This window comes from Motacilla alba, chromosome 1 (genome assembly GCF_015832195.1).
Source record: "Motacilla alba alba isolate MOTALB_02 chromosome 1, Motacilla_alba_V1.0_pri, whole genome shotgun sequence".
NCBI lineage: Eukaryota > Metazoa > Chordata > Aves > Passeriformes > Motacillidae > Motacilla > Motacilla alba.
This window is the reverse complement of record NC_052016.1, coordinates 65,099,241-65,127,096: the sequence shown is the minus strand read 5'-3', so window position 1 is coordinate 65,127,096 and position 27,856 is coordinate 65,099,241. Positions and strand designations below refer to the sequence as shown.

Sequence of the window (27,856 nt, the reverse complement as noted above, 5' to 3'; positions counted from 1 at the left end):
AAATTCAATTATTTGTGTGGCCATTGATCCCAGGCTGCTCTATTATGCCTTGTATTGAAAAGCATGAGAGGCTCTTTCAAGAGATAATTGAGCTCTTCCTCCTGTTAGTGGGTTGGGTTACTGGCACACCAAGTTGTCTTGAAAGTAGCTTAGAGTCTTTGGGGTCTGATTCTTGACTCTTAACTAAGGTAAAAATAAACCCTATTGCTCTTGCAGCTCTTGATAGTTTGGTTGTCCTGTAATATTTTATTCTCTTAAAATTGCTGTTTCCCTGCATGACTGCTTTTTTAAAAGTCTGACCACAAATCAAGCTGCAGTTCTTTTGGTGATGATGGGTGACTTTTTCTTGAGGGCACCTTCCATCCCTGCTGCCTTTTGCAAAGGTTGGCCAAATTAATTGCAGGCCACCCTGAAGACACCCTAAGACTTGGGGAAACAAATGTAGAAAAAGATGGTAGGTTAATACCTTTGCCAGGTAAAAGACTAGTGTGAACTTGCACCATTTTAGAAGTCAAAGAACTGGTATGTATATCAATCTGAAGATGTAAGTTATAACAAACCGGGCTTCATTCTTTCTACTGCTCAACAAGCAATTGACTTCTAAAAAAATTAATCAGACTCTCCTTTGAGATGCAATGCTGTTCCTCCAACAGGTTCTTTCTTTTGTCTTCTCAAAAGATAATCTACTTTTCCAGTGTTGTCTCTGTGTTGTGTTGCTCTAGCTAAAGGACTGATCTCTGCAATGTTCATCCAGTCTTTACTAGGACAGACTAATTATGATCTCTGTGCCTTGCTTTAGGAATTATTCCAAATCAGCTGAATCAAGAAAAGGTTTTGGTTTTTATGTTCCTCAGAGCGTAGCTTCAATATGGAATGTTTAGGCAAAGAAGCTTAAAGAATGATAAATCATTATCTACAGAAACTCTTCCAGAGCTCTGTAACCTCAGTAACTCTGCATCAATACTGCATTTCTGTCTAAGTCATTGCCAGTGGAACACTGCGTTTATGATTATTCTCAGAAATTTATTTTTTCATGTAGCATTTTGTTTATCATGACAGGATCTTGATTGTTGAATATCAAGTATAGCTAACAAGTGAGAGAAACCTCTCTCTTAAACTGAATTCTCCTGTGATGAATCGCACAATGTTGTAAGAACACTTTAGGATGATGAAGTCAATCAGTAAGAAAATACTGGGATTAAATTACCTCTGCAAATGCACTTTGTGCACTTTGCCTTTTTCCATAATGGCTGTGGGGTTTTACCCACAAAACTCTGTTGTTCTTAGCCATTGCCCAGGGAATTGTATGGGCACTACTTGCACAATCATTGCCTTCGATACTTTTGCCATATTTTCTGCAGTCTGGAGAGTGAATGAAGCAGCAAGAAAGGGAAGGGATGTTTGTTGTTAAAGAATGAAGGAGTAGTATAAAACAGTTCTGTGACTTTATGTCACATGTACCATTCTGTGATGCTGGGGAAAACATTTAAATAAGATTTTTGATCAAATCAGTAATTGTGCATTCTTTATAACCGGCAACCTGTATCATTTTTAACAGAAAAATGCTGTTTTCTATCACTGCAAAAATCACTTGAAGCTGTTCTGAAGTACTGTATATCTTCAAGATGCTTTGAAGATATACAGTATTGAAAAAGAGTCTTAATTGTAGTAGTAGTACTACTGGGCACAACAACAACAACAACAATAATAATTTATAATAATTATTACTAATAATGAATAATGATGAATAATAATGAACAATAATAGCAATAACCATTATTATTATTATTATTACTACTACTACTACTACTATTTTTAAAGGCCAGGAAGAAATTAATATTGATGGCTAAAAATCAGTATTGCATTACCTTTCAGTCAATAAGGCAAATACCTGTTGAAAATTATTATGAAGCAGAGTATGGCACTACCCCATACTTATTGAGAACCATGCATTACATGCAGTGACTGAGGGTCCTGTTCTCTAAAAGTGTGTGGTCATACAACCAATGACTGCACACCTGCATTCAGAAACTATATTGCAATGTTAAATTTCCTAAGTAACTTTTCTCATATTTTAGCTTTCATTGGCGAAGTAATGGCAGTTGATGTCCAGCCATATGTCTGCATATTTTCCGAAAGATTTGAGGTATCAGACTGATTCATGAATGGGATTCAGGGTAATCTGAATCTGAAAAGAAGTTAGGACATAGTGGCAACTAATATTGAGGTTTGATTCAAAATTTTCCTCTCTTTGCTTGGAAGTTGCATCTGTGTCTTAAGGTTATTGTTGTTGGTAATATTTAATGTTCAGATTAACATATATTGTTGTTTCATGATACTGAGGTTGCAGGGGGTGACCCAAAGAGTCTGATCTGAAATTTGGTTGGTAGGTTATTTGTAACAAAGCAAACATTACCTGTCACTTGCCATCTATAGAGTGGCTTGTTGCAGCTCTTCAGAGCCTGGGATTGATTTTGTCCTTGCCTTGTTGACAAAGAAGCTGAATACAGGGATCATAAGATCAAGTTAAATCATAGCTCAGTAGGGTTTGAACATTCTGTTATTTTGTAATTTGTAATTTTCTATTCCCCCTCATCCCTGATTTGTTGTATTTTGATCTGTGTGGCACAGCAAGTGCTTATCATTTGTGAGTAAAGAGCTGAATTCAGTGGCGTATCTTCTCTGAAACATGCAAATGGTGAAAACTGCTCATGGTCCATCACTAGAAAAGACAGCCTTTATTCCTGTGCTTCTGTGAGAGTTGACTTCATTAGATGTTTGGAACCAGCTTAGGTTGGCAAATGCACAGTGTGATGCTGAGCTGCTTAGAAAAAGTGAGTCGACCCTGTTAATTGACATTTATGGGATATTTGCATGCTTTGAGTCTGTGTTGGTCTTGCTCCAACAAGTCCATGCCTTTCTTAGGTTGGGAGCCATTGACCTATTTGAGTGACTCCATAGGAGTACCATGGAGATAATCAGAGGGCTGGAGCACCTCTCCAGTGAGGAAAGGCTGAAGAGTTGGGATTGTTCAGCCTGGAAAAAAGAAGGTTTCGGAGTGGTGTAATTGCATCCTTACATTACCTGGAGGGAGCCTGCAAGAAAGATGGAGAGAGACTTTTTACAATGACATGTAGGGACAGGACAAGGGAAATGGCTTCAAACTGAGAGTAGGTTGAGATTAGATAGTAGGGAAAATTCTTTACTATGATGATGGTGAGATGCTTGATCCCTGGAAGTGTTCAAGACCAGGCTGGGTGGAGCACTGAGCAACCTGGTTTAGTAAAAGATGTCCCAGTCCACGGCAGGGGGGGTTGGAACTAAATTATCTTTCAATATCTCCTTCAACCCAAATAATTCTATTATTATATGAATGCTGCTTTTTGAAATGACTGGGAGAGTTACTGTAAAAGCAATGAAACTTCTTTGTTTTCCTTCCTTCTCTTTCTTTCTAGAAAGTAAGAAAGTGAGAGTTGAGCACTTACTTTCACACATCTCCCAGAACATTGAGGATTGCTCAGATGTTGCTTACATAGTCTCAATTCACTTTTTAAATTGATCTGGCAATGGATCAATGGAATTAAAATGGAAAATTTATTATTCACAAGACATTTTGTACCATGGCTTAATGTTTTTTAATGGTAGATAAGCGATGGGCCAAAGCCTTGATAATTTCCTGTCAAATATTTGTTTGAAAGGAGACTACTACTTGTGATCTACTGGCTAGTTCTCATAAACCTTTAATGGTCTTTGCCAAAATAATTTATATAATGCACTCTAAATAGAATTACTTCATGCACTTCCAGTAGGAGAAATACCCACGGTTTGGGTGCGTCAGTCTGTTTGGTCTAATATGGTATCATTAGCTAGGCATATTGAGTTGAACAAAATTCAAATAGTTGTTAGGTTGTCAGAATGTCTGCCTAACTACACACTTGTGCTGGGTATTCCAATTAGCAGACCTTTAATAAAGAATGCAGTAAGAAGTAAGGTTCTTCCTGATGTGATATAGGCTCTTGGAAAATTTTGTAATCCCCAGTATCCTGAATAAAAATATCACCACATAAACCCTTCATTTTCTCATGTTCTGAGAAAAATAGGCCCAGTGTAGTGCCCCAACTGCATCTTTTGAGCAAAGAAGCAGAGCTCCTGATTCAAAATACTTTTATAAAACAGTCTCCCATAGTTTCCTGCAAATTTAAGTCAGATATCTGAGTCATGTTACAGGAGAAATGGAAAAGGCAAACCCATAGTTAAAGATATATTGTACCTTGCACCTGAAAAAATGGGGACCAGTGTGGGTTTCAGGGCACATTTAGCATGGGCTACAGCTAAGCAGTTAAACCTGGTTTGGAGAGATAAAGCTGGAGTGATTATGAATTGAATTTTCTTTTAGTAGTTTTGTGCCATGTGTACAATGCTAAGTGATATGTACTTGGCTATTTTATGGGATATCTGTGTTTAATTTTTTTAAAGGTGCGTATCACTGAAATACAGCAAATAACACTGGGTATATATGTTTATCTGTGTCTTGCAGTGTGTAAGTTTAAAGCACATAAAAGATGTGCAGTCCGAGCAACAAATAACTGCAAATGGACTACATTAGCATCAATTGGAAAAGACATCATTGAAGATGAAGATGGTGTAAGTACTATTCATATTTACAGTATTTTCCAAAGCGGTTTCTTCTTTAGGAAAAAAAAAAGCCCAAGCACAGAAATATTGCCATGTGACCCATTGAAGTTAATGGTAGGTGGCTATTTTCCTGAGCACTGTTCAAAGATTAACGTGGTATTTAGAACAAAAGTTGCATTCCTGTCTCACAAGACAAGTCTAGCAACTGTGGGCACTAGATTGCAGATGTATTACAAGGTTTTAAACGCCACATGCGGAGAAACTCTGCAGCTGGAGAATTGCTCCCAGAAGTTCCTACTGCTCTTAAGCAAAGGTGGTATTTTCCACTGTTACCACGCTGTTTTGGCAATGTATTTTTTGTCCTCTTTCCCTGGAGAAGTTCCCCAGGAGACCCGTTTGGAATTGACTGAAATGGGAGGGGATTTTGGCGATGAAAGCAGGAATTTTAAAATTAGCAGGAGAAACAACAAAAGCCTTTGAGAGGTTGATTGTGATAAATGGACTATTTTTACAAACACAGCTGTGTATGAACCACTGGTGTGAAGCTTCTTCTTAGAAGGCTGTTACTAAGTTGAACACCTGAGTGTCCTGAGTTGCCCATGGTATTAATGGGACAAAGAGTGCACTGAGTAAAGCTTTGCAGTGCATTTGGGACTGCTTTAGAGAGCCGTGACTTACCAGCCATGGTGAGTGGGTAAGTGAAGCGACAGAGGAATTCTGCTGTCCTGCCTATTTTTATGAATTTTAGGTATTTTTAATTGGTTTGTGTCATGTAGTCAACATAACCAAGTGGGAACTTGTTTGTATGACAGTCTATGGACTTAACTGCCCCGTTGTGTTACGGTTTATTGCTACCATGAGTGAGACAGGTCTCCCTTCTTCAGGTGTCATGTTTTCTGCCTAGCATGTGGAACATCAGAGTGGTCCATTCATTGCAGTTTCCTTATGAGCATCAATGTCCCTTATCCTGGCTGACCAGCATACCTGCTTCTTTGACGAAAGGGTACAGCTCTGAGAAATAGTTTAAATCCACCAGTATTTGAGAGACAAAGGCCTTTAATTGCTCTTTCTGGGTGCTTAACTCTAATGACTCCTTCTCCACAGATAGCGATGCCTCACCAGTGGCTAGAGGGAAACCTGCCCGTCAGTGCCAAATGTGCAGTCTGTGACAAGACTTGTGGCAGTGTTCTACGCCTGCAAGATTGGAAGTGCCTTTGGTGTAAAGCTATGGTAGGTGTGCTGAGCCACATCCAAGCATTTCGCAGTTCGATGGCTTTAGTGCTTGCCATTATTTTTGTTTTTTCATTTCACAACCTGCTTTTGGATTAAGTAGGAGCTGGCAGCTTCTGCAAACTCAGGTCTCTCTAGCATTCAGGATTTCTGATGACTGTCCTACTTGCACAATCAATTTTAAATACACCCGCAGATGCAGCTTTTCTTTAATAGGTGCTGTCATCTCCATTGTGTTTTCTCTGCTTTCTTCTAGCTGTTAACTGAATGTTCAGGTGCCTGTTCCTTATGCCTAATATTCATATGTTATTTCCTTGTGGTTTTTTATTGTAGATATTGCTCTATTAATATATTAATAATATGTTATATTCGTATTTATTAATGTAGTAGGATGTTTATTAGTGCAAAATCTTTACTTTCTCTTCTTCAGGGCAATCTGTAGGTTGCTGGTTGAAATTCTCTAACTCACTACTGTTATTTCCCCTATATATAGTTTTCTCTTAAATGTATCAGCTTGTCTAAAAAGATGAGTTTCTTATGCAAGTTAGCAGTTTATTTATTGTTGAAGCTTCTGGCGTGTAGGTGTCCAAGGCTCTGTGAATGAACCATAGAAAATGATTGGCATCTCCAGAGGTGACTTGAAATTTAGGTGAAATTCAGCCACCTCTGCATGTGTCTCTCTTTCCAATATCTATGGAAAAGACCCAGCTCTGGGAGATGGGTCTGGCTTGGTAGGTATGCTAGCTTTAAAGCAGATATGTCTTCCAGAGCAGCCCCAGTGGACCAGGCAGGTTCAAAGCTATTGTTTAGCCTGCTGCCATCAGCACAGATGCTGGGAGCTTGCTTCTTCCTTCCTTGTGGGGCAAGTGATTCCCTTGAAAGGACGATTCTTATCTCCTATAGGAGTAGCTGAAGATGAAGATCTCCAAAATAATGTTTTGTTGAATTAGTAACAAGACTCTGTGGTTGAACATTTGGGGTTTTTTCCTAGTCTCACTCCTTTTCCCTCTACACCTAAATGTTAAAAATGAGTCGTTTTTTGTTACATGGATAACATAATATCAGTTGTATTTTCACCTCAAAATTCCACTACAGGAAAATAAATGTTTGTTTCTTTTATAGGTTCACACGGCCTGTAAAGATCTGTACCCTCGTAAATGTCCACTTGGCCAATGTAAGGTATCGATCATCCCTCCAACAGCACTAAACAGTATAGACTCCGATGGTACGTAGTACTGTAGTGTGTGCAGTGGTACCTCTGGAATTCCAGTCCCTATTGAGATCCATGCAAATAAACAAGGCTAAAATCCTTCTGCTGAACAGGTGAATGCAGTTTGCAAATTTAGAGAGAAGTATAATTTTCTGTGTAGATTTTTAGAGCGTTATTCAACTGGCATGTTTTTTAAAGTTGTCTCAGCAGAAATTTTCTTCCAGTTTACTTATGATCCTTAGAAACATTTTGAGTGAATGATCAGAGTGCTCGGATGAAATGGGCTGATGCCAGCCTAGCATACACCACTCCTTCTGTGAGTTCTCAAATTTTGGATAATTTTGCATTATGCAGAGACAAGTTAGTTGAAAAGCTCAGATCCAACAACTACTTTACCAGGCTTTAGAGGAAGCAATTCCATAGCTTCTCTAATTTATTTTTTTTAAAGATAAGCAGTGTAAAAATCCTGCAACACACAGATAAAACCCAGCAAATGCTCAAAACTCAGGGATGCTTTATGGTGGTCCAGGATAGAGACACATCAACAACAGGAGACTGCACTTCAAGGCAGAGAGTGGATTTAAAAAAGAAGGATCACAAAATCTTAACAACTTTATTTATAGTTTGTGTCAATGGTAAAGTAGACCAACCCCATGAACACAAATAAATTAATTTTGTTACATGAAGTTAGTAAAAGTGATTGTGTATGCTGCATATATTTACTCTGTTTATTTGCTTTGTGGTATCTTAGACATCATGCTGTCATTTATTGCTCATGCCAGGAACATCGTTCAATATGTGAAATTAGTTTTCTTGGCATTTAAATGAATTAATCAAACCTTATTTGAAATTAGACATTATGATAATGTGGAATTAAATTAGCATCCCTTAATGAAATTTTTTATTTGTAGCTTTAGTATTTTTTTAGTGATTGAAAACAACATAATCATTTTAATACTGCCAGAGACAAATGTCAAAACCTATAGATGTGATGTCTGATTTTGGAGTGTTGCTGGGAAACCATCACCTCCATGGGCTGGTCATGTTAGCAACAATAGTGTCCATTAGTCTTCCTGACTAAGGACCTTGCAGAGAGCCTGTTGTAATTAGTTGAGACCTGCACTGGCTTTAATAAGCTTTGAATCACAGCTGAAGGTCTTCTGCTGTTCAGTGATTCTGTTATACTGAATAGTATAACCTCAGTCTGAAAAAAGGGCTCTTACGTGAAGTCTCACCTGGGAGGAACTGAGTACAAGTAACTTTTAAAATCTGTGAGTACTCTTAAAAAGCTCATACAGACATGAATGATCCAGTTCAACCCAGTAAAGTTAAAGCAAAATAAGATTGAAAACCAAACACTTGTAACTGAAATATATATTCAATTATGTGATAATAATCTGTGAAGATGAGACTTAAGAAGTATTCTAAATGGTTAACAGCAGCTGAAAAACAATAAAGCTATTGTCTTCAGGATTTTACTAAATCTAGGTGCTGAAAATACCAGAAACAAATAAACAAAAAAAGAACTGGTAAATCTTGTGTAATTATGTTTTCCTTGCAGGACTAATACTCAGTTTAGCATTTACATTATGCATGAAAATATGTACTCCTTTTGTCCTTCATCCCTATCTTCCTCTTTCCCATGATTTCTTTTTGTGTTGTTCATATTAGGAAACCTTATTTATTTCATTCTTTCTAACTATGTTTACAGGTTTCTGGAAAGCCACATGCCCGCCATCCTGTGCCAGTCCTCTTTTAGTTTTTGTTAACTCAAAGAGTGGAGACAATCAGGGAGTAAAGTTTCTTCGTCGATTCAAACAGTCGTTAAATCCAGCTCAGGTCTTCGATTTAATGAATGGAGGACCTCACTTAGGGTAATGACCTTGGAAAACTTGAGCAAGCCTTTCCACAAGGGAATTAGGTGCCAAGTATAGTGTTGTGTTCCCCTTGTTATATCCCCTTGTTGCTATAATTCTATCACCAATATCTACTCTGACTTCCTAATTAAATCTAAGAGACAATAGAATTTCAAGATAAATTCCGGTGTGTGAAGGATTTGTAGGATAACATTTTCCTTCTAGAAAAGCTCGAAAATTCAAAACCAAAAGCTCTTGGCCAGCTTTGACTTCTGTTAACTGGTAAGCCTCAAAACTGTTACAAATGTGCAGATGTTTTTCTGTGTCACAGCAACTTAGATTTTGCCTTAATGCACAGTTGCCCAGGTGCTTTTCTTCCATTTCACATGCATAATTCTCATATTCCTCTGGCCTTTTTGTGTGTAGCTATGGAATAAGACTATTGTCTAAATGTGCTCTGTATCTTTTAAAATTCTGAACACAAATGTCAGCGGGGAGTCTGTAGTGGCTTAATGGACAAGTACATGAAAAATTTTTCACCTGAAAAGTATGTCCAAAATATGGTTTATGCAACATATGGAAATAGTCAAGAAAATTACCATCCCAAAGAATTTGGAACAAGAACACAATTAAAACCAGGCATTTCTCCCCAAAATCTAAGGGTTGATTGTTGGAGAGATAGCGATGAAATTTGCATGGTGGTGGCCACAACTCAATCATCTTTGCACATTAATGAAGATTAAATTCATGCCCATATTTCTGTTCTAACTCAATTCCATTCAGATATAGTGATGTGGTTAAATGGCCTAATACTATCAGTTATAGCAACTAGAAGCACTAATTTTTCTTCACTTAAAGATGCAGAATTATACTTAATGATAAAAAGTAGATGGATCAAATCCACAAAGATTCAGTATGAGCAGTGCATAACTAATACAATTGATTACAGCTGTGGATTATATTAATTAGTACTGTGTTATGGACACATCATAATAACTCTGAATTGTAATATTCTTTTCATTATAACCCTGATAATCTGAGCTGAATCCAAGTCACTTTTAGCTAGAATTTTGTACATGTAATTATAATGACAGGTAGCATTTGTCTTAATTGATTAGACAGTGTTTGAAAGGAGACAGTATGAAAAATATGTTTGCAAGTTCTCTTCCTTCATATAGTTCTGCCATGGCTGAGGTGGCTCACTTTGATTTTGCACAGAGATTGCAGTTCATGTCAAGTGCTTTTAAGTATTTCTCCCAAACAGTTTCCAAGGAGAGATCCTTAGCAGTAATTCCATCAGGTTGCATTGATGTCTTCTTTTTTTCTAGTTGATTTAAAAAGCAGAGGTGCATTCTATGAGACAGTGTATTTCTAGGGGTTTTCTTCTCTTTCTCAGGATAAAATAAATTGCTCTGGTTTCAACATTTTTACCCCTTAAATATCTGCTTCCTTTGTTCTGACTAGGTATGTGCCCACCCCATTGAAGTGACATGATTTTCTCCAGAAAAAATATAAATACTTCAAAAATTTGTGATCTTGATATGTTGCTTTTGGAAAATGGTTCAGAAATGATACATATTCTGGAAAATAACATGCATTAAAAAGAAATATCTTTGTTGTTAGTATTTTAAGGGTTTATACTTTCCATTTTTTATTTTTCTTTTTTTTTAGTTTAAGTCCCTGTTGTTTTTACCTTTTGCCTGCTTCTTCACATCTCATTCCCTTTTCCCTCTGTGTGTCATTTTTCTGCATTTTCTGTCTCTCTTGTCCTCCTTTTCTATACTGTCCAAATGTTGTATTCTGGAGATCTTAAAAGTCAGAGAACAGGAGGAAGAGCAATAGGAAGTGAAAGCAGCATATGGCTTTAAGGATATAATATAATATACTTGTATTATTTGTCTTATATTGTTGTGATTACCTTATGTTTAAGAATTGCTTAAATGGTCCTTACATTTAGTTAGCCCTGTACCCACAAAAGCCCACTCGTATTGTGGAGCACATCCTGTCATTGTGTCTTTCCCTCTTCTCGTGAAAAATCCCCAGTGGTGCATTTTGCTTCTGGCTGGAGTGAGAAGCATGGAGCAGTTGCAGTTTTATCACTTAAATTTGGGGTTTTTTTTAAATATTACTAAAATCAATAAAATCAGACTTAAAAAATCCTGAAAACAATATCAGGGGATTTTTTTAAAGAATAACTTGGCATGTTATTTATCAGAAATGTCAGTATAAGTGGAATATTCAGCAACAGATGGGCTGCAGATAAGTTAATTAAGTAGATGGTTGGATCCCCATACCCCACAACAATATCATAAAGATGCTGTGCACAATATTTTCTTGTAACAATTGCTAATGAATGTCACTGCTCTCTTGGTAATGGATGTAACTAGCTCTGCATTTTCTCCGCAGTTTGCGATTATTTCAGAAGTTTGACAACTTCAGGATTCTTGTGTGTGGTGGCGATGGAAGCGTGGGTTGGGTCTTGTCAGAAATTGATAAGCTCAGCTTGCACAAGCAGGCAAGTGTGCATATTTACTTCCCTTGCCTAGACTGACTAGGCTTAGTTTTGTGTGCTTACCTTTTCCTTGACTTGGTTCTTTGTTGTATCTCTGTGTATGGAGCAAACTCAATAGTTGCTGTTTAATGAAAGTTTTCACTGTTATAAAAAGGACGAGTTGTAGCAGAATAGCACAATTTGATTTACAGGCTTTAGACATCAGCTATCAAATTAACATTTGTTGGTTGAAATAACATGCATTTGTAACCATTTGTATTTTCTTTCTAGTTTTCAAGAGTAGATTTGTTCCTGTGTTGTGTTTCAGTGTCAGTTAGGAGTGTTACCCCTTGGTACTGGAAATGACCTTGCCCGTGTCCTTGGTTGGGGAGGATCCTGTGATGATGATACGCAACTTCCTCAGATTTTGGAAAAACTAGAACGAGCCAGCACGAAAATGTTAGACAGGTAAACCTAAATGTGCATGTGCATCACTTACTGTGAGATTCAAATTGTATTTATTTGGGTTTCTGATGGCCTAAAATCCATCTTGGAGACTGGGTGTTCAGTGGATTTGTTTTTTGAGTGCAGGTCTTAATCATGAAGAAAGCTGCAGTTGTGATGGGGACAGCTCTTTAGCCTACTTTTTAAATTAAAGAGTCAGAGGGATGAGTGGTTGATGGCACTGGGTAGTGTGCTGGCCAAATATGTTCAAAAGTTGACAGTTTATCACATGGCTGAAGGAGCTGCCTGTTATAAGAAGTTGTGAGCATTAAGAAATTGTGTAGATTCAAAACTGATTTGAGCAGTTTTATGGACTCCATGCATGCTTATTAAACACCATTAATGGTAGCTTCTTTATTTAGAAAACACCTGAGCTCTCTGTCCTTGGATGTGGGCAAAAGTCACCTTGTGTGCTTTCATCCTTTCCTGAGGCATCAGCTGTTGACAGGATGCTGGGCTAATTGGATCCATGACTAGTATTTCTGTTTGAGGCAGTTTCTTAGTAAAAAAAATGAGATCTTCCCACTCCTAGTTTCGTGTAGTTTTCATCCATAAAGGAAGGCAGCAACCCCATTAAAAAGAAAAATCAGAGATGGTGGTGATCATGTTGTTCCAATGGAAGTCTAGCACTGTTTCTGAGAGGAGTATTTCTTACGCTGTTCCTTTCTCTCCTGAGTGTTTCTTTTTTTGCTCTAGTTACAAACACTTGAATGTCATCGTAAGGGATTTTACTTTAGGTTATTTTTACGAAATAGAGACAAAAGCCCTTTTTTTTTTAAGCTTTTCTGTAGACTACTTGATTGCTTTACAGCAAAGTATGCAGAGAAATGCTTGTTACTGATCCTCAGATTCTGAAAAACATGTAGATTAAATCAAATTTCCCTTTTTCTGTAGTGAAAAAATGCTCTGTTTCATTTTTTGGTCTAATTTCAGTAGACTTGCTCCCAAGACCCATCTGCAGTGATTACTTGCTCTTTTCAGCAAGCTTTGAAGGATGGTGTTGCTATTGATGCTTTGTACCATCTGTGGTCAAGTGCTGTCCTGTACCACACAAAAAAATATATATACATCAAGGAAGACACTTCATCATTTGCTTTGTTCTCATGCCTGCCTCCTCTAGCTGAGATAGAAAGCTAATGTCACCTAAACAATTTTTCTTTAGGAAGATGTCTAGTTTCCTTTGACTTCGGCAGTATGTTTGCACAAGTTCTTTTGTAATGTGAGTGGTTTTTTCCAGAAAATCTTTATTTCCTGTATTGAATATCCCATGAGTTTTTCACAGATGAGACTGATAATCAAATCACTAAAAAATAATCTGAGTAGTAAAACAAATTATTACCTTTAATCTCTAATTTAATCTCTCTTAAGTCTCTCTAATTATTTCACCCATATAGTTTACAACTACAAATTAAGTTGCTTTTTTTTATACATAGCTATTCTGTGGTGTGACAATGAATTTTGTTTTTGTTAATGAAGCGGAAAGAATTTAAAACTAACAGCCTGGAAACTTATGTTTCTTTCAGGTGGAGTATAATGTCATATGAACTGAAATTACCAGCAAAGCCTTCTATTCTTCCTGTGACTGCAGAAGAGTCAGAGGAGTGCCAGGTGCACTTTTGTTTTGTTGTTTTGTGTACTTAACTTGGAGCTTCTGGGATGACAGTAGCCATAATTGAAGCATTTGTTGAAAAGTAGATGTTTTGTGATCTGCTAACTGAACTAAATTAAGGCCTTTCCTTGCTGTGTATCTCAAGTAAGTAAGGTTTCCAGTTCTATATTATTTACCTAGAAGGAATGAAGGTAAGGAGTTTCCAGCAAAGCTGTCTGAAAAATTTCTTCCTGAATATATATGTATATTCTAATATGTATTAAAAGTGTATTTATATAGCATGTTAAACAAGAATGTAATATAGTATCATATTATTATGTAATATAATAATACTATATATTTTAGATAATTCTTATATATAAGTATATATTTATATATAATTTTGTATATAATAGTATAATTTAGTGCTATGTTACTTTACAATGATGTATATACTATGATAATATACATAAATATTTAAAAAACATTTTTTAAATGTATAAAAGCAAATGTCTGCTATGGTGAGTTTAGATTAAGCTCTGAGAAAAAGCCCTCACCATTTTGGAGGCAAGACAGAAGTGTCTTGCAGCTTGAGTTTGATCAGGTGGTATCACAACTTTCTCTTTGTTCATTGGGAGAGCTCAAAATCCCTAGTATCATCAAAGAAGAACTTAGCCTGTCCTTCCGACTAGATTTGTCTTGTACTAGCTGATGAGGTTTCAATTTTGAGAGAGGGAGATGCTTTAATCAAATTAATTGGCATGAAAAGTCTGACTGAAAATGAGAAAATAATATATTCCCAAGAAAGTTAATGCATATCAACTGCAGCTCAAAAGTACTTGAGAAGCCATAATTAATCAGCAGTCTCTTGAACAATTTAATAATTCAGGCTCTTTTAATTGGCAAGGAGGTTATAACCTTTGACAGATTGCTGGATACAGAGATGCAAAAAGGCTGGGATTTTAAGGGGGTTGCTTTGCACACAGCTCTGCTTTTGGTGTCAGCAATGCAGATCAAGGCTTTATTGCCTCTAATTTTTCAAGAGAGTTAAAATTTTCAAGTGTGTCTTCATCATCATTTTGTTCTAGTTATTTCTGGCTTTCAAACTTTTTTTTTAGCTCCTTCTGAAAATGGAAGGAACTCCTTGCTCATATAAAACTTCTTTTTTAGCAAATGTATTCTGTAGGCTATATTACCTGTCATTACTTGAGTTGGACAAAACCATTTGCTTTTGAGTACCCTGTTCAATCTCTATTTTAATGGGATTTTTTACATTGCTTACTGAGTTAGGCTATTTCAGAAAAAAAAAAAAAAAGTAAAAATTGACATTACAGGAGGTGTTGGATTATGCCACAGTTTGAAAAGCAAAATGGAAGTACATACTTGATTGTTTTCTTTTTCCCTTTCATTCCTCCTGCAGTTTCAGGAGACTAATTCCACTTGGTTTCCAGAAATCTTGTACTGATGTTTGAAAAACAGTAGTTCATTCTTACAGATCAGATATTTATGTTTTGTTTTCTCCTTTGAAATGAAAACTGATTCAAAGTCAGAGTCCTACGATGAAGGCTGGGTTTTGGGAGAAAAACTGAAGTGGTATATCTGCCTGCTCAAAATCAAAATGCTGTGAGATTTCAAGAGATTCTTAAATGGAGCTGTCAGAACTGCATTTATTTTTAGCTTTGGATTTGGAATTTTCTTAGAGTTTTCTTCTAAAATTGAGGTCTGGATCCAGAGCTATTTTGAGATAGGATATGGTGTATCAGGATGCATTTTTGATCCAGTCCAAATATTTTCCTGAGTATTTTGTAATTTGTAATTTTTAATGTTCTTGTACAGACTAAGCCCTAAATGCTTTGCTCCTTGAGGATTTGTTTTATTAACATTATACCAATTTGGCAGTCTTTGTCAGTTGTGGTTCTTGTGAAGTGAGAGCCCACCTGACAGTAAAGTGAAAATTTCAGATTATACCTACAAACTTTAGACTTGTTCTTATTGAGAATTTGTTTAAAGAAAGCTTTGCTTGTTTTAGAAGTATAAGTTGTTAGATTATAATAATGTAGGGTATAAATCTGAGAAGGTAGATTATTTTCTGCCTCACAGACTGATTTTAGCCTAGAAACAACTTAGTGTTTTCTCTACAGGTGTGGCTCAAGTTCCCAGATGCAGTCTAACTTTGAATATTAAACATCTGATACATAAAATACAGTGTACATGTAGAATCTTCATTGCCAGACACTTGGCCTTGTATTAGATCTGAAATGGAAATCCTGCTGTTTTTGAGGTGTTTGAACTCACTACTTGATGGTAAACTGCTGGAATGTGTGGAAATTGAAGCCTCTTTTCTCTCTATTTTCAGATATCTGCTTATGAGGATTCAGTTGCTGCTCATCTTGCAAAAATTCTCAATTCTGATCAGCATTCAGTTGTCATATCATCTGCCAAGTGAGTCAATCAGTTTTATGTACGATGTGGGGGATAAATTTCTTGTGTAACATCATCACCATAATAGCATTCTGTCTAAGCCTGATTTTCTTATGGATGGCCAACTGGCTTGGCTTAATATATCTTGATTTAAATCTTTTAGAGTGGATATTCTTTTCTGTGAAATTTTTAGATGGTGCAGTTGTAATGGATGGCTTAATACTAAATTTAAAAAATAATCACACAATATCTATATAAAATGATGTTAAATCGTTCTGAATCAGTGCATGGCTTAAATACAAAACTTACTGTTATTAATGCATAGATGTGATCTACTTCACACTGCATTTCTTTTGGCTATTTTTTGTAATGCATATATTTAGAGGACAAACAATTTCATCAGTGTGCAGCAGAGCTTTAGCTTAAGTAGCTTTGTTGTAGCCCTGTCTATATCAGTTCAATCAATAATGATATAGAACATTAATGGGATTTTTTTTCCCCAAACTAAAACATTTTGAAATGAGAAAAATTGGCAAATCATGGACATCATCTGAAATCAGAACTGTTCTGTGTATACCTTCTCTATGAAAAAAATCTTAAGTTTTGCAATATGCAAAAGACCAGTCATAGAATCTTTAAAAATACATCTGAATATCATCACATCTTTTTTTTTCTCATAAAAGCAAGTTAACAAAATTTCATTTTTAAACTATACATAGCACATGTAGGAGATTAAACTGCAGGATATTATTAACACCAGATTCTAAATTGGTTATGTACCTTGTTAAATCCATTTAATTTGTCAGAAAAATGTCAACCAAATGAACAGTACTAAGCAATTATCCTCACTTCATTAGTAAGTTTGCTGTCTGTCTGCAGTGCAGGTAACAAGAACCAAGTCTTGTTCTGATTTACACAGTGAAAATTCATTGCAGCCACTGTAGTTTGCACAGATAGGCTTCAAAAGCACAAGCTGTGCAATGAGATGTGTGTGGCCATATGCTTTCATCTAAGAAGTGCTTCCTTAAAGTCAGTAGATTTTCTTCATGGTTTTTAAGCTCCAACTTTGCATGTGAATTCGCATGACTGTGTTTGAAGTTACCAAAGGGATTGCAAGTTTGCAAACTCCTCTCCTAGGGAAGGTCTACAAGCAAGGGAATGGATCAAATCAGTCATGTTTATTTCAGATAAGAGGCTGAGATACAAAGTATGCCAAGGCTTAAGTGAAAGAGTTTTTGTTTTAAAGCTTATCAGTTCAGTTTTGGAAGCTATGGAAAAGAGTGTCATCTGATTTGCAAGTATGATCATGGAGTTCAGTTTCCAATAAGAATTATTTATAGCAGTGTACATATAAATAAATTGCCATAAGAATTTAATATTCAAACATATCTATTTAATTTCATTTGATTTCTTCCCTCTCCTTTTTTTTACCTGAAGAATATTATGTGAGACTGTAAAGGACTTTGTTGCCAAAATAGGGAAGACTTACGAAAAACCAATGGAAAATGCAGAGGAAGCTGATGCCATGGCCATTAAAGTAAGATTATGACTACATTCAGGTTTAAAGTCTTTGGGTTCTTAAAGTTTATAGCTCATGGATGTTTAATTTTCACATTGCTCTAGAATGCCCAGCTTGGCTTTCATTTCAACCAGTGAGTTCAAAATTCTTCTCTTCTTATTGCATATAGTTAATTATTTCCAAACCATCTTTAAACTCTGAGATCTCTTTAAACTGTTTACACTTTCTTTCTTCATAAAGGATAAAGTTCATGGTAGCATACATAGAGATAAAAGGATTTCCTTTTGCATTCGTTATACTTCTAGGGATTAAGTTAGCTACAGGAAAACAATGGGATAATGAAGAGTATGCTGCGAGAATGAAGGGGAGACAGACCATAATGTTAAAAATAGTGGTTTAAGCTGCAAAATACAGAGATCATGTTGCAAAAACATTGGGAAAGAAAACAACAGAAGGATTTGGTATGAGACACAAAATTTACATGAGCTGAAAAGAAAAGAAGAAACCGAAATCCTTGGCAATCCCAGAGTCAGAAAATGTACTTGCTAAGTGGCAATTTGTGGTTCACGTTTCTATCCAATGCACATTTTAGAAAATTAGCTTTTCTTTTTAACTGTTCCAAGGCCAGAGAGTGTATTCTTTCTCTTAGGTGCAGAAAATACTTTCTTTTCCTATGTACCTAGAGAGAACAATTACTTAGTGTTGGGGAGAGGCATTTGACAGTGTCTGATTCTGGCTTGAGCCACTTGCTCTGTGACAACTCACTTGCTTAAATATACAGCTGTATTGCAGAAAAACCCCCGTGTGTCTCAGTCTAACAGCAGATAGATACCTCTCAAAATTGAGGTACTGAAAAACCATGTATGGGCAAACCTCTGGTGATTTTCTGTGCTGCAAGTCATTGGGAGAGGTGTAGGATGCAATCTGTACAGTTATGGGGCAGGCTGAGTTTAGCATGGAGTATTATTTGAATCTAAGTGTAGGGGGTTTGTATTACAGTTGATCTAATCTGGTCGATTGTCACAGGGTCTGCAAAAAGCCCATGCATATGGGCCCATGCATATGCCATGAGACATACTCATAATCTGATATTCCGAAACGTTGAACCTCATTTTGGATTTTACATAAGGAATTACATGGACACTAACGACACCTGCAGTTTCAAATATTATCTGGTATATTTCCTGATAATATTCACATGTTCACTGTTGATTTTTTTTTTTTTTTTTTAACGTGTGTGTGTTTTCCACCTTGTCTTAGTGCTCAGAGCTAAATGAAAAGCTGGACCTATTGCTCCAGGCCCTTCACACCGAAGCCCAGGCTGCTCCCATTCTCCCAGGCATTGCTCCCCCCATCGTGGAAGAAGAACCGGAGGAGTTCTCAAGTGAAGAATCCTTGTCTGAAAGTAAAGAGCAATTAGCAGAGTGTGTCTCAAAGTCTTCCCAGAAGCTCTTCAAACCAAGGCAACAGTTAATGCTCCGAGCAAACAGCTTGAAGAAGGCTGTGAGGCAGATCATTGAACAAGCAGAAAAAGGTGCACATCAGCAACATTTTGATCCAGACTGGTAGAATAGGATAGGATAATGATGTTTGTTTGCTTGTCTAATTTGAATAAGTTTTCATTATAAAATTTGATTTCTGTATTTTTACATAGATAAAATTATGTGCTTATTACAAGCTGCAAGGAAAAGAAATGCAGCTTGTTTGAATATTGATGACTTTGCAGGTGTGACTACTTATGTATGTGTGTGTGTGTGAATGTATAAAAAGCTTTTAACTATTAGCCTCTATAAAATGAAAATTTCTGACAGCAAATCTTTATCAACTGGTAAAGAATTGACTGACTCTTTCACTGAATTGATGATGGAACTCTTTTGTTGATATTTTAAAACTAAAAGCTACCAAAAAAAGTCCCTATTTTGATGTATGCAGTTTTTCTTTAGAATCCTTGAGACTTTGTCTTTTCTCTTAATAACAGTTGTGGATGAGCAGAATGCTCATAGTGAAGAACAAGTGAACCAGTCTCCAGTAGAATACAGCAAAGAATTGGATGAATCCAAAGAAGAGGAAAAAGAGGAAGATACAAAGGAACTTGAGTCTCCATCAAGTGAGTAAATTAGGAATAAAATAGAAGTATTCTACCTCCTTATATTTGTATTTGAAGCATGGTTGGTTCCATAATTAAAAATACTAGCATCCTGTTTGACTGGAAACTACTCACAAATTCTAATAGATTTGAATAAATAAAAGGTAAATGAAAAATGTGGGAAATAATAGATGAACAGTCTTTTGGAATGTATTTACAAAGCTGAGGAGGCACCTGTTGGGGAGAGAAGTGCCTGAATTTAATCTGTGTTTAATCAGTGTTTACATTCACCTTTCTACATGAACCTGAGCAAAGACTAGAGCCTAGGTGATGGTGGCAATAGCATGTCTCAGTTGTAGACTGAGATTCTCAAGCTACATAGAAATTTTAGGAAAGCTGCATCTTAGCAGTGGAAATTTCAGTCTTTTCCATATTATCAAAATGGACAGTGATGCCCTGCTGGTGAGGCCAGAAGATGATCTGTGAGTCATGGAGAAACAGTGGTAGCTGGTAGGCATCAAAGCCCATCCTCTAGATACTTGGTAAGCAACTTTTTGGGGGAAAATAAGAAAAATATTTTGGGATTTGTATCTCCTTTTTTCACCCTAACCCACACTAAAATCCTCAAAAGTTGTCCTCACAAGGCTCTGTTCTGAAGCTGGTGCCTGTGTCTGTAGCTCCTACTTTGGAAATTAGACATTGGACTGTTTGGGCTTCTGTTGGCCCAGGATCTCACATTTTCTCCAGAAACACCTCAGGCTTTCTCCAGTGATTGTCTCTTTACTGGTCCCTTTTTTTTCTCTTGGTTATAGGAATCAATGCCTGTTGCTTGCCCCTTTTCCATAGTAGCTCATAGAAGATGCTGGCCCCACAGATGACCCAATCCTACTGCCATAACTGTATAATAAAGATGTTCAGGTCTAGAAGTTTATTGAATTTCTTGTTTCTTGACGGTATAATTTCTGCAACTAATGGGGAGCTGTATTATTCTTCTGTGTGTGGAATAGAGTGCATATTAACGCTGTCACTGGACAATAGATGTTTAGGGACAAAGCATGGAACATGAATTCAATTATCTGCGCTGAAACATCAGTTTTACTCATTAGGCCTCTGTTGTTTTTATCAGAGCATTCACAGCAAAAGTTTATCTTTATTGCAGTTATTCCCATGAGTCTCATCTGTCAAATAAAGAGCAGCTGCTCTGCTGATTTTCCTATTTAATACAACTGCCTTGTTTGCAAGTGCAGAGAGAACAGACTGTGTGAACAGTGTTGTTAATTTTTCAGTAGTATTATGAAAAATGAATGTTAATTTTGTTCTGAGTATTCTATTTTATCCTCCAAGGATTTTCCTGGTCATTTGATGAAGATAATGTTTTTCCATATATTAATATCTTCATCTAAATATTTAATGATTCTTGTTAGATATCACTTGACGTTTTTATTCCTTTTTATTTTTTGACATTATTACAGTGGTTTGTCATGCATCAATATAAATCGATGTGCTGTATTGCTACCATGCAATGTTGTAGCATTTTGTGATAACTGCTATGGCTGTTGTGCAGGTGTTAAAGTCAGAAGGAGATGACTTTAGTCTACTTGGTCAGTCCTTTGATATAAAACAATCCAGAAAAATTTACCCAATTTTTCTTGTGCTGTGTATAATAATTTCTGTTTGACTTCAGCAAGTCATTCAGAAAGGTGTGTCATCTTACTCATGGATACAAGAAAGTGAAGAATTTGCCATTCCCCTTACAGTTCTATGTTAGATTATCATCACTTAAAAAAATCCCCGGGAATGGGTAAATCCTGGCCTGAAGTGATGTGAACACAATGACTAAATCCTTGTTCTAATTAATCCTTTTGTCTCTAGATATTCCCACTCAACATTTTCTTTCCATTCGTGTCTTCATACAGTACACCTATTGCTCTCAGGCTAAGTTACGATTGACATGACCTGATTTGTCTCACTCCTGCCACTGAAAAGGATTCAATCTATGCTTCCCACCACATTCCTGGTGCTGTTTCCCTGCTACTGTCTTGGTGCTTGTCCTACTAATTCTATTTTTGCTGGATTAGTTTTCATATTTTGAGTGGAAAAATCACATTATCTTGAAATTATTTCATTTTTTTTGTTCTGAGCTTCTTCAGATGGTAAAGTTTGGTGTTGTCCTAAGCTGAAGTCGTTTTAACATGTGAGATAATTTGAAGCAGAGATAGCCAAAAGTGTCTGCCTGTGACCATCTGTTGTGCAAAAGCTTTCTACATGCACATGGAAATGCTATGACAAAGCATTTGGTAATACCCAAACCTTTTTCCTTGGGGCACCGGTTTCTGGGTATGTCTGACAGGGCTGAATTGCACAAAGATTAACTTTCCCAGGCTGAAGCAGGCACTGGTATATTCTCTGAGGCTGCATGAAACCAGTTCTGCCAGGAGAGTAAATGACAGCACCCGAGGTCAGCCCTCTGCAAAGCCAGTCTTTCTTGGTTGACTCCAGAGGCAGCCAAAGGATAACTGGCCTCACTGAGCTTCCAGTTACTCTTTGTGAATATCTTCTCTTTCCCCTTGATTTTCTTCCCTTTCCTTTTTCTGAGCCTTTGTCAATAACAGCTACTAAACATTGGTATCTGTCAAGGTTTTACTGATCCAACTTCCAAAGAATTTCAATAAATTAGTTAATTATTTGGGAAATTGCTGGTTTGATTGCTTTCTGAGTTTTCCTGTGAAAAAAAGATGATGGAAAACTGATGTCCTCCACAATGTCTCTAAATGCAGAAGGCAAAGGTGGACACAGCTTTTTCCCTTCCCTTGCAGTTTTCAGTTTGGCTGTAAATAAAGACGTCAGAGTTTTCTCTGATTTTTTCAGCATCTGATGCAGGCATGGGCCCATTTTAGCTGCTTGAAGAAAATAGTGTAGGTGTTGATAAGATAGATATTCTGACCTATAGGCCATGGAACTACCTATATTAAAATTGTTATAAATGACAATATGTTGTATAATATGTATATAAGTAAACATAGATGAAATTTAAGTTTAAATTTAATTATTTCAGTAGTATGTTTATCAGAAGCTTACTGCAGTGTTAAATACTGTTGCATTTTAAGGTGGATATAATACAATTTATAAACGTATTTCCCTTTAATAGGTATAATATTTTTGCTGGTGGCTTGAAGTATAAGTTGGGAACTCATCATGTGGAGTGCCGTGCACACTTGCTCATTCTAATTTGTGTTTTTCACTTGATCTGTTTCTGAGTTTTTTTACTGTATTCAGAAGAAAAACTGTGGTGTGAGGGGGAAGGACTTCTGTCATGGAGTGGTAACAGATTAAATTAATGCTTCTGATATATTTTCAGGGATGTAAAAATTATGTACTGGTAATGTCATAATAGGTCTAATTAGTGTTCTTACTTCTGATTTTCATGCACAGCTAAGACTGCACCAAGATCTCCTGATAGACGTACAAGCCGAGGTATCCATTCTCAGACAGGTTCCTTCTCTGCTCCAGCTTTGGCAGCAAGCAAGGAAAACCTCCCAGTACTTAACACAAGGATTATCTGTCCAGGTGAGCTTGCTGTCAAATAATAACTTTTACTTCATGCGCTGAATTTGTTTGAACCGACATACACATCTTTGTGTGGTGCTGTATAGGAGAAAATGCAGAATAATGTACAATATTTCTGATCCTTTGGCACAACACCAGAAGTAGCAGAAGTGCCTCATTTGATTCTGGAGGGTGAAAAGTAAAATTCCGGTTCGTAGAACTGCCGAGTGGTTTGGGTTGGAAGAGACCTTTAAAGATGATCTAGTATAGCCCTCTGTCATGGGCTTGACATCTTTCACTAGATCAGGTTTCTCAGAAAAGCATTCAGCCTGACCTTGGACACTTCCAGTGGCAGGGCTTGTACAGCTTCTCTGGGCAACCTCTTCCCATGTCTCACTACCCTCATCCCAAACATTTTCCTCCTTTTGTCCAATCTAAACCTACCCTATTGGGGTTTTAAACCACTGCCCTTTCTCCTGTCACTGCAGGCCCTGGTGAAAAGTCTCTCAGTCTTTCTTATAAACCTGCTCTATATTTTGAAAGGGCACAATAAATTCTCCCTGGAGCCTTCTTCTCTCCAGGCTGAACAACCCCAGCTCTCTTAGCCTGTCTTCACAGGAGAGGTGCTCCAGCCCTGTGATCATCTTTAGGGCCCTCTGTAGACTTGTTCCAGCAGGTCCACGTCCATCTTAAGTCAGGTCCCCAGAGCTGATGCAGCACTGCAGGTGGGGTCTCATCAGAGCAAAGGGGCAGGATCCCCTCCCTCACCCTGCTGGCCATGCTGCTCTGGATGCAGCCCAGGACAGGTTTGGCTTGCTGGGCCACAAGCTCATATTGCCAGGTCACATCCAATTTTTCATCCACAGATACCCCCAAATTCTTCTATCATTTATCCTAACCAATGGATTAGGATGAAGAGGCTGAGGGACAAAGCTATGTAAAGTTCAACCCCCCAGAGTAAGAACTGTGATATCTCTCTGGAAGTGGATAACTGAAACCACGCAAAGCTGCTCTGTAAAACAGTTGGGAAAAAAATCTGTTCTTACCTAAATTCAATTGACAGATGAAAAACTATCTGTTCTGCTCCAAATGGAATTAATACTAGAGAGCACTAGCAAAACTCTGTTTTAATTACCTTTATTAGTAGAGCTAAAACACAGTGGAACCAAGCTTACGTTTTTTTTCTTTAGGCAAATTTAAGTGAAAGCTGTTAGTATTTTGCTTTGTTTACATGCATTACAGAGTATATTGTAGAGTGAAATTGATATTAGTCAAAGCAGGCATGTTGAGGCCATGATCTTTTCACAAATTAAGTTAAACGATGGCTCTGCCAGTTGTAAAAATAGTGAGAATATTCCTTATGTATGCTTCCAAAGGACAGGACAAAAGAAAAATCATGGACAGTTAGGAGATGAAGATTAAACTGAATGAAAAGCTCTCTCAGTCTTTTTGGATGTTAGGCCACCCACCTGGTTACTATACCAGCCAGTGAGTGTTGGCCTGAAACCCTAAATTTTCTTTGTTTTTTTCTTTCTCCATGGTGGTACCTGAGAGAGCCACCACAATGCAGCATAGCTGCCTTTCTGTTTAAGAGAGCCAGAGACCTGAAAAGATACCCAGTTTTGGTAAAAAATGAGACAGAATCACAAACTTTCCCTATACAGATTTAATGAATTTTGTTTCTCAGTATGTGGCTTATATTATATGTTTGTCTATTTATCAAATACAATTTTTTTTTATTATTTTCTTTCTGTTTTGTTGTTTTTTTCATTTTTTCCTTTTTTAATCAGGTTTAAGGGCTGGTCTAGCTGCTTCCATTGCAGGAAGTTCAATTATTAGCAAAATGTTGCTAGCAAACATCGATCCATTTGGTGCTACGCCGTTTATTGACCCGGATCCAGATTCCTTGTAAGAAATATTTTTTTTCTAAATGTACTATTTTGCTTTCCCTAAGGGCATCCTTCTCACATTTTTGTAGTCTCTAATTTTTTTGCATTATGAAGTTCTTGTTTGCCATCATTTGGCAGTACATCTCAATGTCTGAAAACAAGCTGGATTGTACTGGGTTAGTTATGAGCAGTGCAGATTTTTTTGCAGCAGCTGAAAATAAGGGGAGACATTTGCTCACTTATCCTTTGCTCACTTGGAGGAGGAGGACAGTAATCTTTCAGAGCTGGGTTTTTCAGCCCAAACCAGTTTACTTTGGAACATTCAGAGGAAAGATCTCTTGAAGTATTTTAGTTCATGTTCTGTTCTGTGACCAATCACAGTTTTGGTCAAAGATGTTTGCATGTCCAGGTTCTGTACAAATTTACACCTGATTTTCTCTTTTCCTCTAACAGGGAGGGATATTCAGAAAAATGTGTCATGAACAACTACTTTGGAATTGGGTTAGATGCAAAAATTTCATTAGAATTTAATAACAAGCGAGAAGAGCACCCCGAAAAATGCAGGTAATATAATTACTCTGTCAATAACAGAGCCAAGATGTTTCCATTCTTTTCTTTTTCTTACCTCTTTATATGAATTTCTTAATTTTTTTCTACAAATAATGTGTGTATGTCACAATAATGACACAATAATGTGTGTATGTCAAAATGTGAATCTTGTTTTGCCTGCTTTCAGAAGTCGGACGAAAAACATGATGTGGTATGGAGTTCTTGGCACAAAAGAGCTATTGCAGAGAACTTACAAGAACTTAGAACAAAAAGTTCAACTTGAGGTAAATTTTATTTATGGAGAGAGTTGCTGGCACAATGTGTAGTGAAGAATTAGTGCTTATTTTTGCAACCTGTTACCGTTCTTACATCAACCCAAGTTGACCTCAAAGGCACTGTGTAAAGATGTGCTATGTAAAAATTGGTCCTCCAAGTCATGTTCTTGAGTAAAATGACAGTACTTTAAGATCATAAACCACCCAGTATTATGTTTCTGGTAATTACTGTGTTGAAAAAAGATAATAAATTGTGTAGGTAGGATATATTTCCTAATGTTCACTGTATCAAAAGACAGACAAGGTTTTAATGGCAACCACAGAAATGACCATAAAATAAAGAGAATAAAAGACATAAGGAATCTAATCCTTCAGGTACAGTTTAAAGTATATGAAAGCTACACATACAGGAAGAGCACATAAATAGTAAAAAAATCCTGACAAAAGGGAGAAGATTCTGAATATGCATTGCAAGAAGCCCAGCTACACCAGTAGAGACTTTCTCCAATATTCACATAAAAAAGCAAGATATTATCAAAACAACAACAAATTCCATGTCTAAACACAGTTCTTATTTGGCTTTTAAGTTCTAACATAAAATCCATGTCTTCCACATGGTACTGGGAACTTAAAAGAGATATAAATGATTCCCAAAGCAGAAAAAAAGTACAGGATGGTTACTGTTCTTTTCACCCAAAGAATATCTAAGGTGGATTTTGGCAGAGAACATATATAATTTCTCTTTTTATTTCAGGCTAACTATTCATATGGAAGTTTATGATATTTATAGGAAGGTAACTTTTTAAGTTGAAAGAGTAATTTTAGGTTACTGGAGCTCTTTCTCACTCTGAGATTTAGGAGGATTTTGTCTGGTAGCAGCAGATTGCTGTTAGCTAAGGATTGAGTAATTGTCAAGAAATTACGCAGTAGTTAGCAAATATAATGCCAGGAGAGAATGTTATGTATACTGCAGATAGAATTCTAATTTAAGGATCTTTTGAATTGGATTCAAATAAGATTCAATAATACTGTTGACCTTTCCATATTTTTTTAATATTCCTGTAAGTAAGTCAGCAAATAAAAATTTCACATTTACTGTTGTCTTGCCTATTATTGGCTATATTATGCCTGCATATTCAGGCCCTAGAGGCAGACTTCTACTGTAATACAAATGGCTGTACAGCATCTATTAATATCGCACCATATTTTGGATACTGACACATCTTGATGAAAATGTTACATTCTGTCTTGCTGCTAAGATTAAATCACAAAAAGAGAGCTCTAAGCACATTCTGGAAATAATTTGCATCTCTTTCTCCTAAAAAAGATGCTACAGATTTTGTCCTTATTTCTTTAGATTTTCTTTGTCATTTGAATAATTTTAAGATCCTTGTGTGGACTGGTAATGTGCAGTCATCTAGCAATCTTCATTAAAGGCAGCTTGAGTGGCAACTTCATGGTCCATAAGGTGACACCTGGGTCTAACTTGCTTCAATTCCATGCCTGTGGCACTGCTGCAGGACTGCACTTTTGACTCCCAGTGGAATGGTTTGAGATCATTGGGCTTCCCCCTGCAGGCAGTTGTACTGCTGTAAGTCAACAGTGATTTCACTTATGTCTGTAAACTTACTCTTGGCCAAAAGTGAGACTGAGGCCATCCCATGATCGTGTTGAGCAGGACATGGAATTGCTCATGTGTTTTGAGAGATAAAACAGTAAGAAGGAGGGACTGGGTGGTCGGAAATAAGAGTGACCTCTTACCTGCAAAATCAACAACTCCCATCTAAAGCCAGGGTGGCACCTGTGGGGTCAGTCCCAGATGTGTCTGGGAGGAGAGTGAAGTTTTTTTTACAGGAAGTCAACAATACAGGAGAGTGAAGTTATTTTTACAGGAAGTCAACAATACATGCAAACACTTACAGCTAACCACATGTTTGTGGCTATGCCAGAAATATTCTTGGATATTCTTGACACCCACCCACCCCCGCCCCCCGCCCCGGGTTAAATGGATTTGACTGAATAACAAGTTGCAATTGCAATTTTGGGAATGCTGGTAT

At 36.9% G+C, this 27,856-nt stretch overlaps 1 protein-coding gene across 5 annotated transcripts in view; it reads left to right on the top strand.

Moving 5' to 3' along the window:
• Window positions 1-27,856, top strand: part of DGKH (diacylglycerol kinase eta) — a 158,679-nt gene that overhangs the window by 101,221 nt on the left and 29,602 nt on the right. For 4 of the 5 annotated variants that reach the window (XM_038150763.1, XM_038150753.1, XM_038150782.1 and 1 more), the window contains 15 exons: window positions 4,538-4,644; window positions 5,740-5,865; window positions 6,988-7,090; window positions 8,787-8,949; window positions 11,338-11,446; window positions 11,751-11,890; window positions 13,450-13,534; window positions 15,871-15,956; window positions 17,373-17,472; window positions 18,715-18,988; window positions 19,433-19,561; window positions 22,973-23,107; window positions 24,877-24,994; window positions 25,429-25,539; window positions 25,712-25,808. In XM_038150763.1, coding sequence (XP_038006691.1) covers window positions 4,538-4,644; window positions 5,740-5,865; window positions 6,988-7,090; window positions 8,787-8,949; window positions 11,338-11,446; window positions 11,751-11,890; window positions 13,450-13,534; window positions 15,871-15,956; window positions 17,373-17,472; window positions 18,715-18,988; window positions 19,433-19,561; window positions 22,973-23,107; window positions 24,877-24,994; window positions 25,429-25,539; window positions 25,712-25,808 — 1,883 coding nt within the window. The remainder of the gene's footprint in view (window positions 1-4,537; window positions 4,645-5,739; window positions 5,866-6,987; window positions 7,091-8,786; window positions 8,950-11,337; window positions 11,447-11,750; window positions 11,891-13,449; window positions 13,535-15,870; window positions 15,957-17,372; window positions 17,473-18,714; window positions 18,989-19,432; window positions 19,562-22,972; window positions 23,108-24,876; window positions 24,995-25,428; window positions 25,540-25,711; window positions 25,809-27,856) is intronic. The other variant, XM_038150792.1, reaches the window with a different exon arrangement.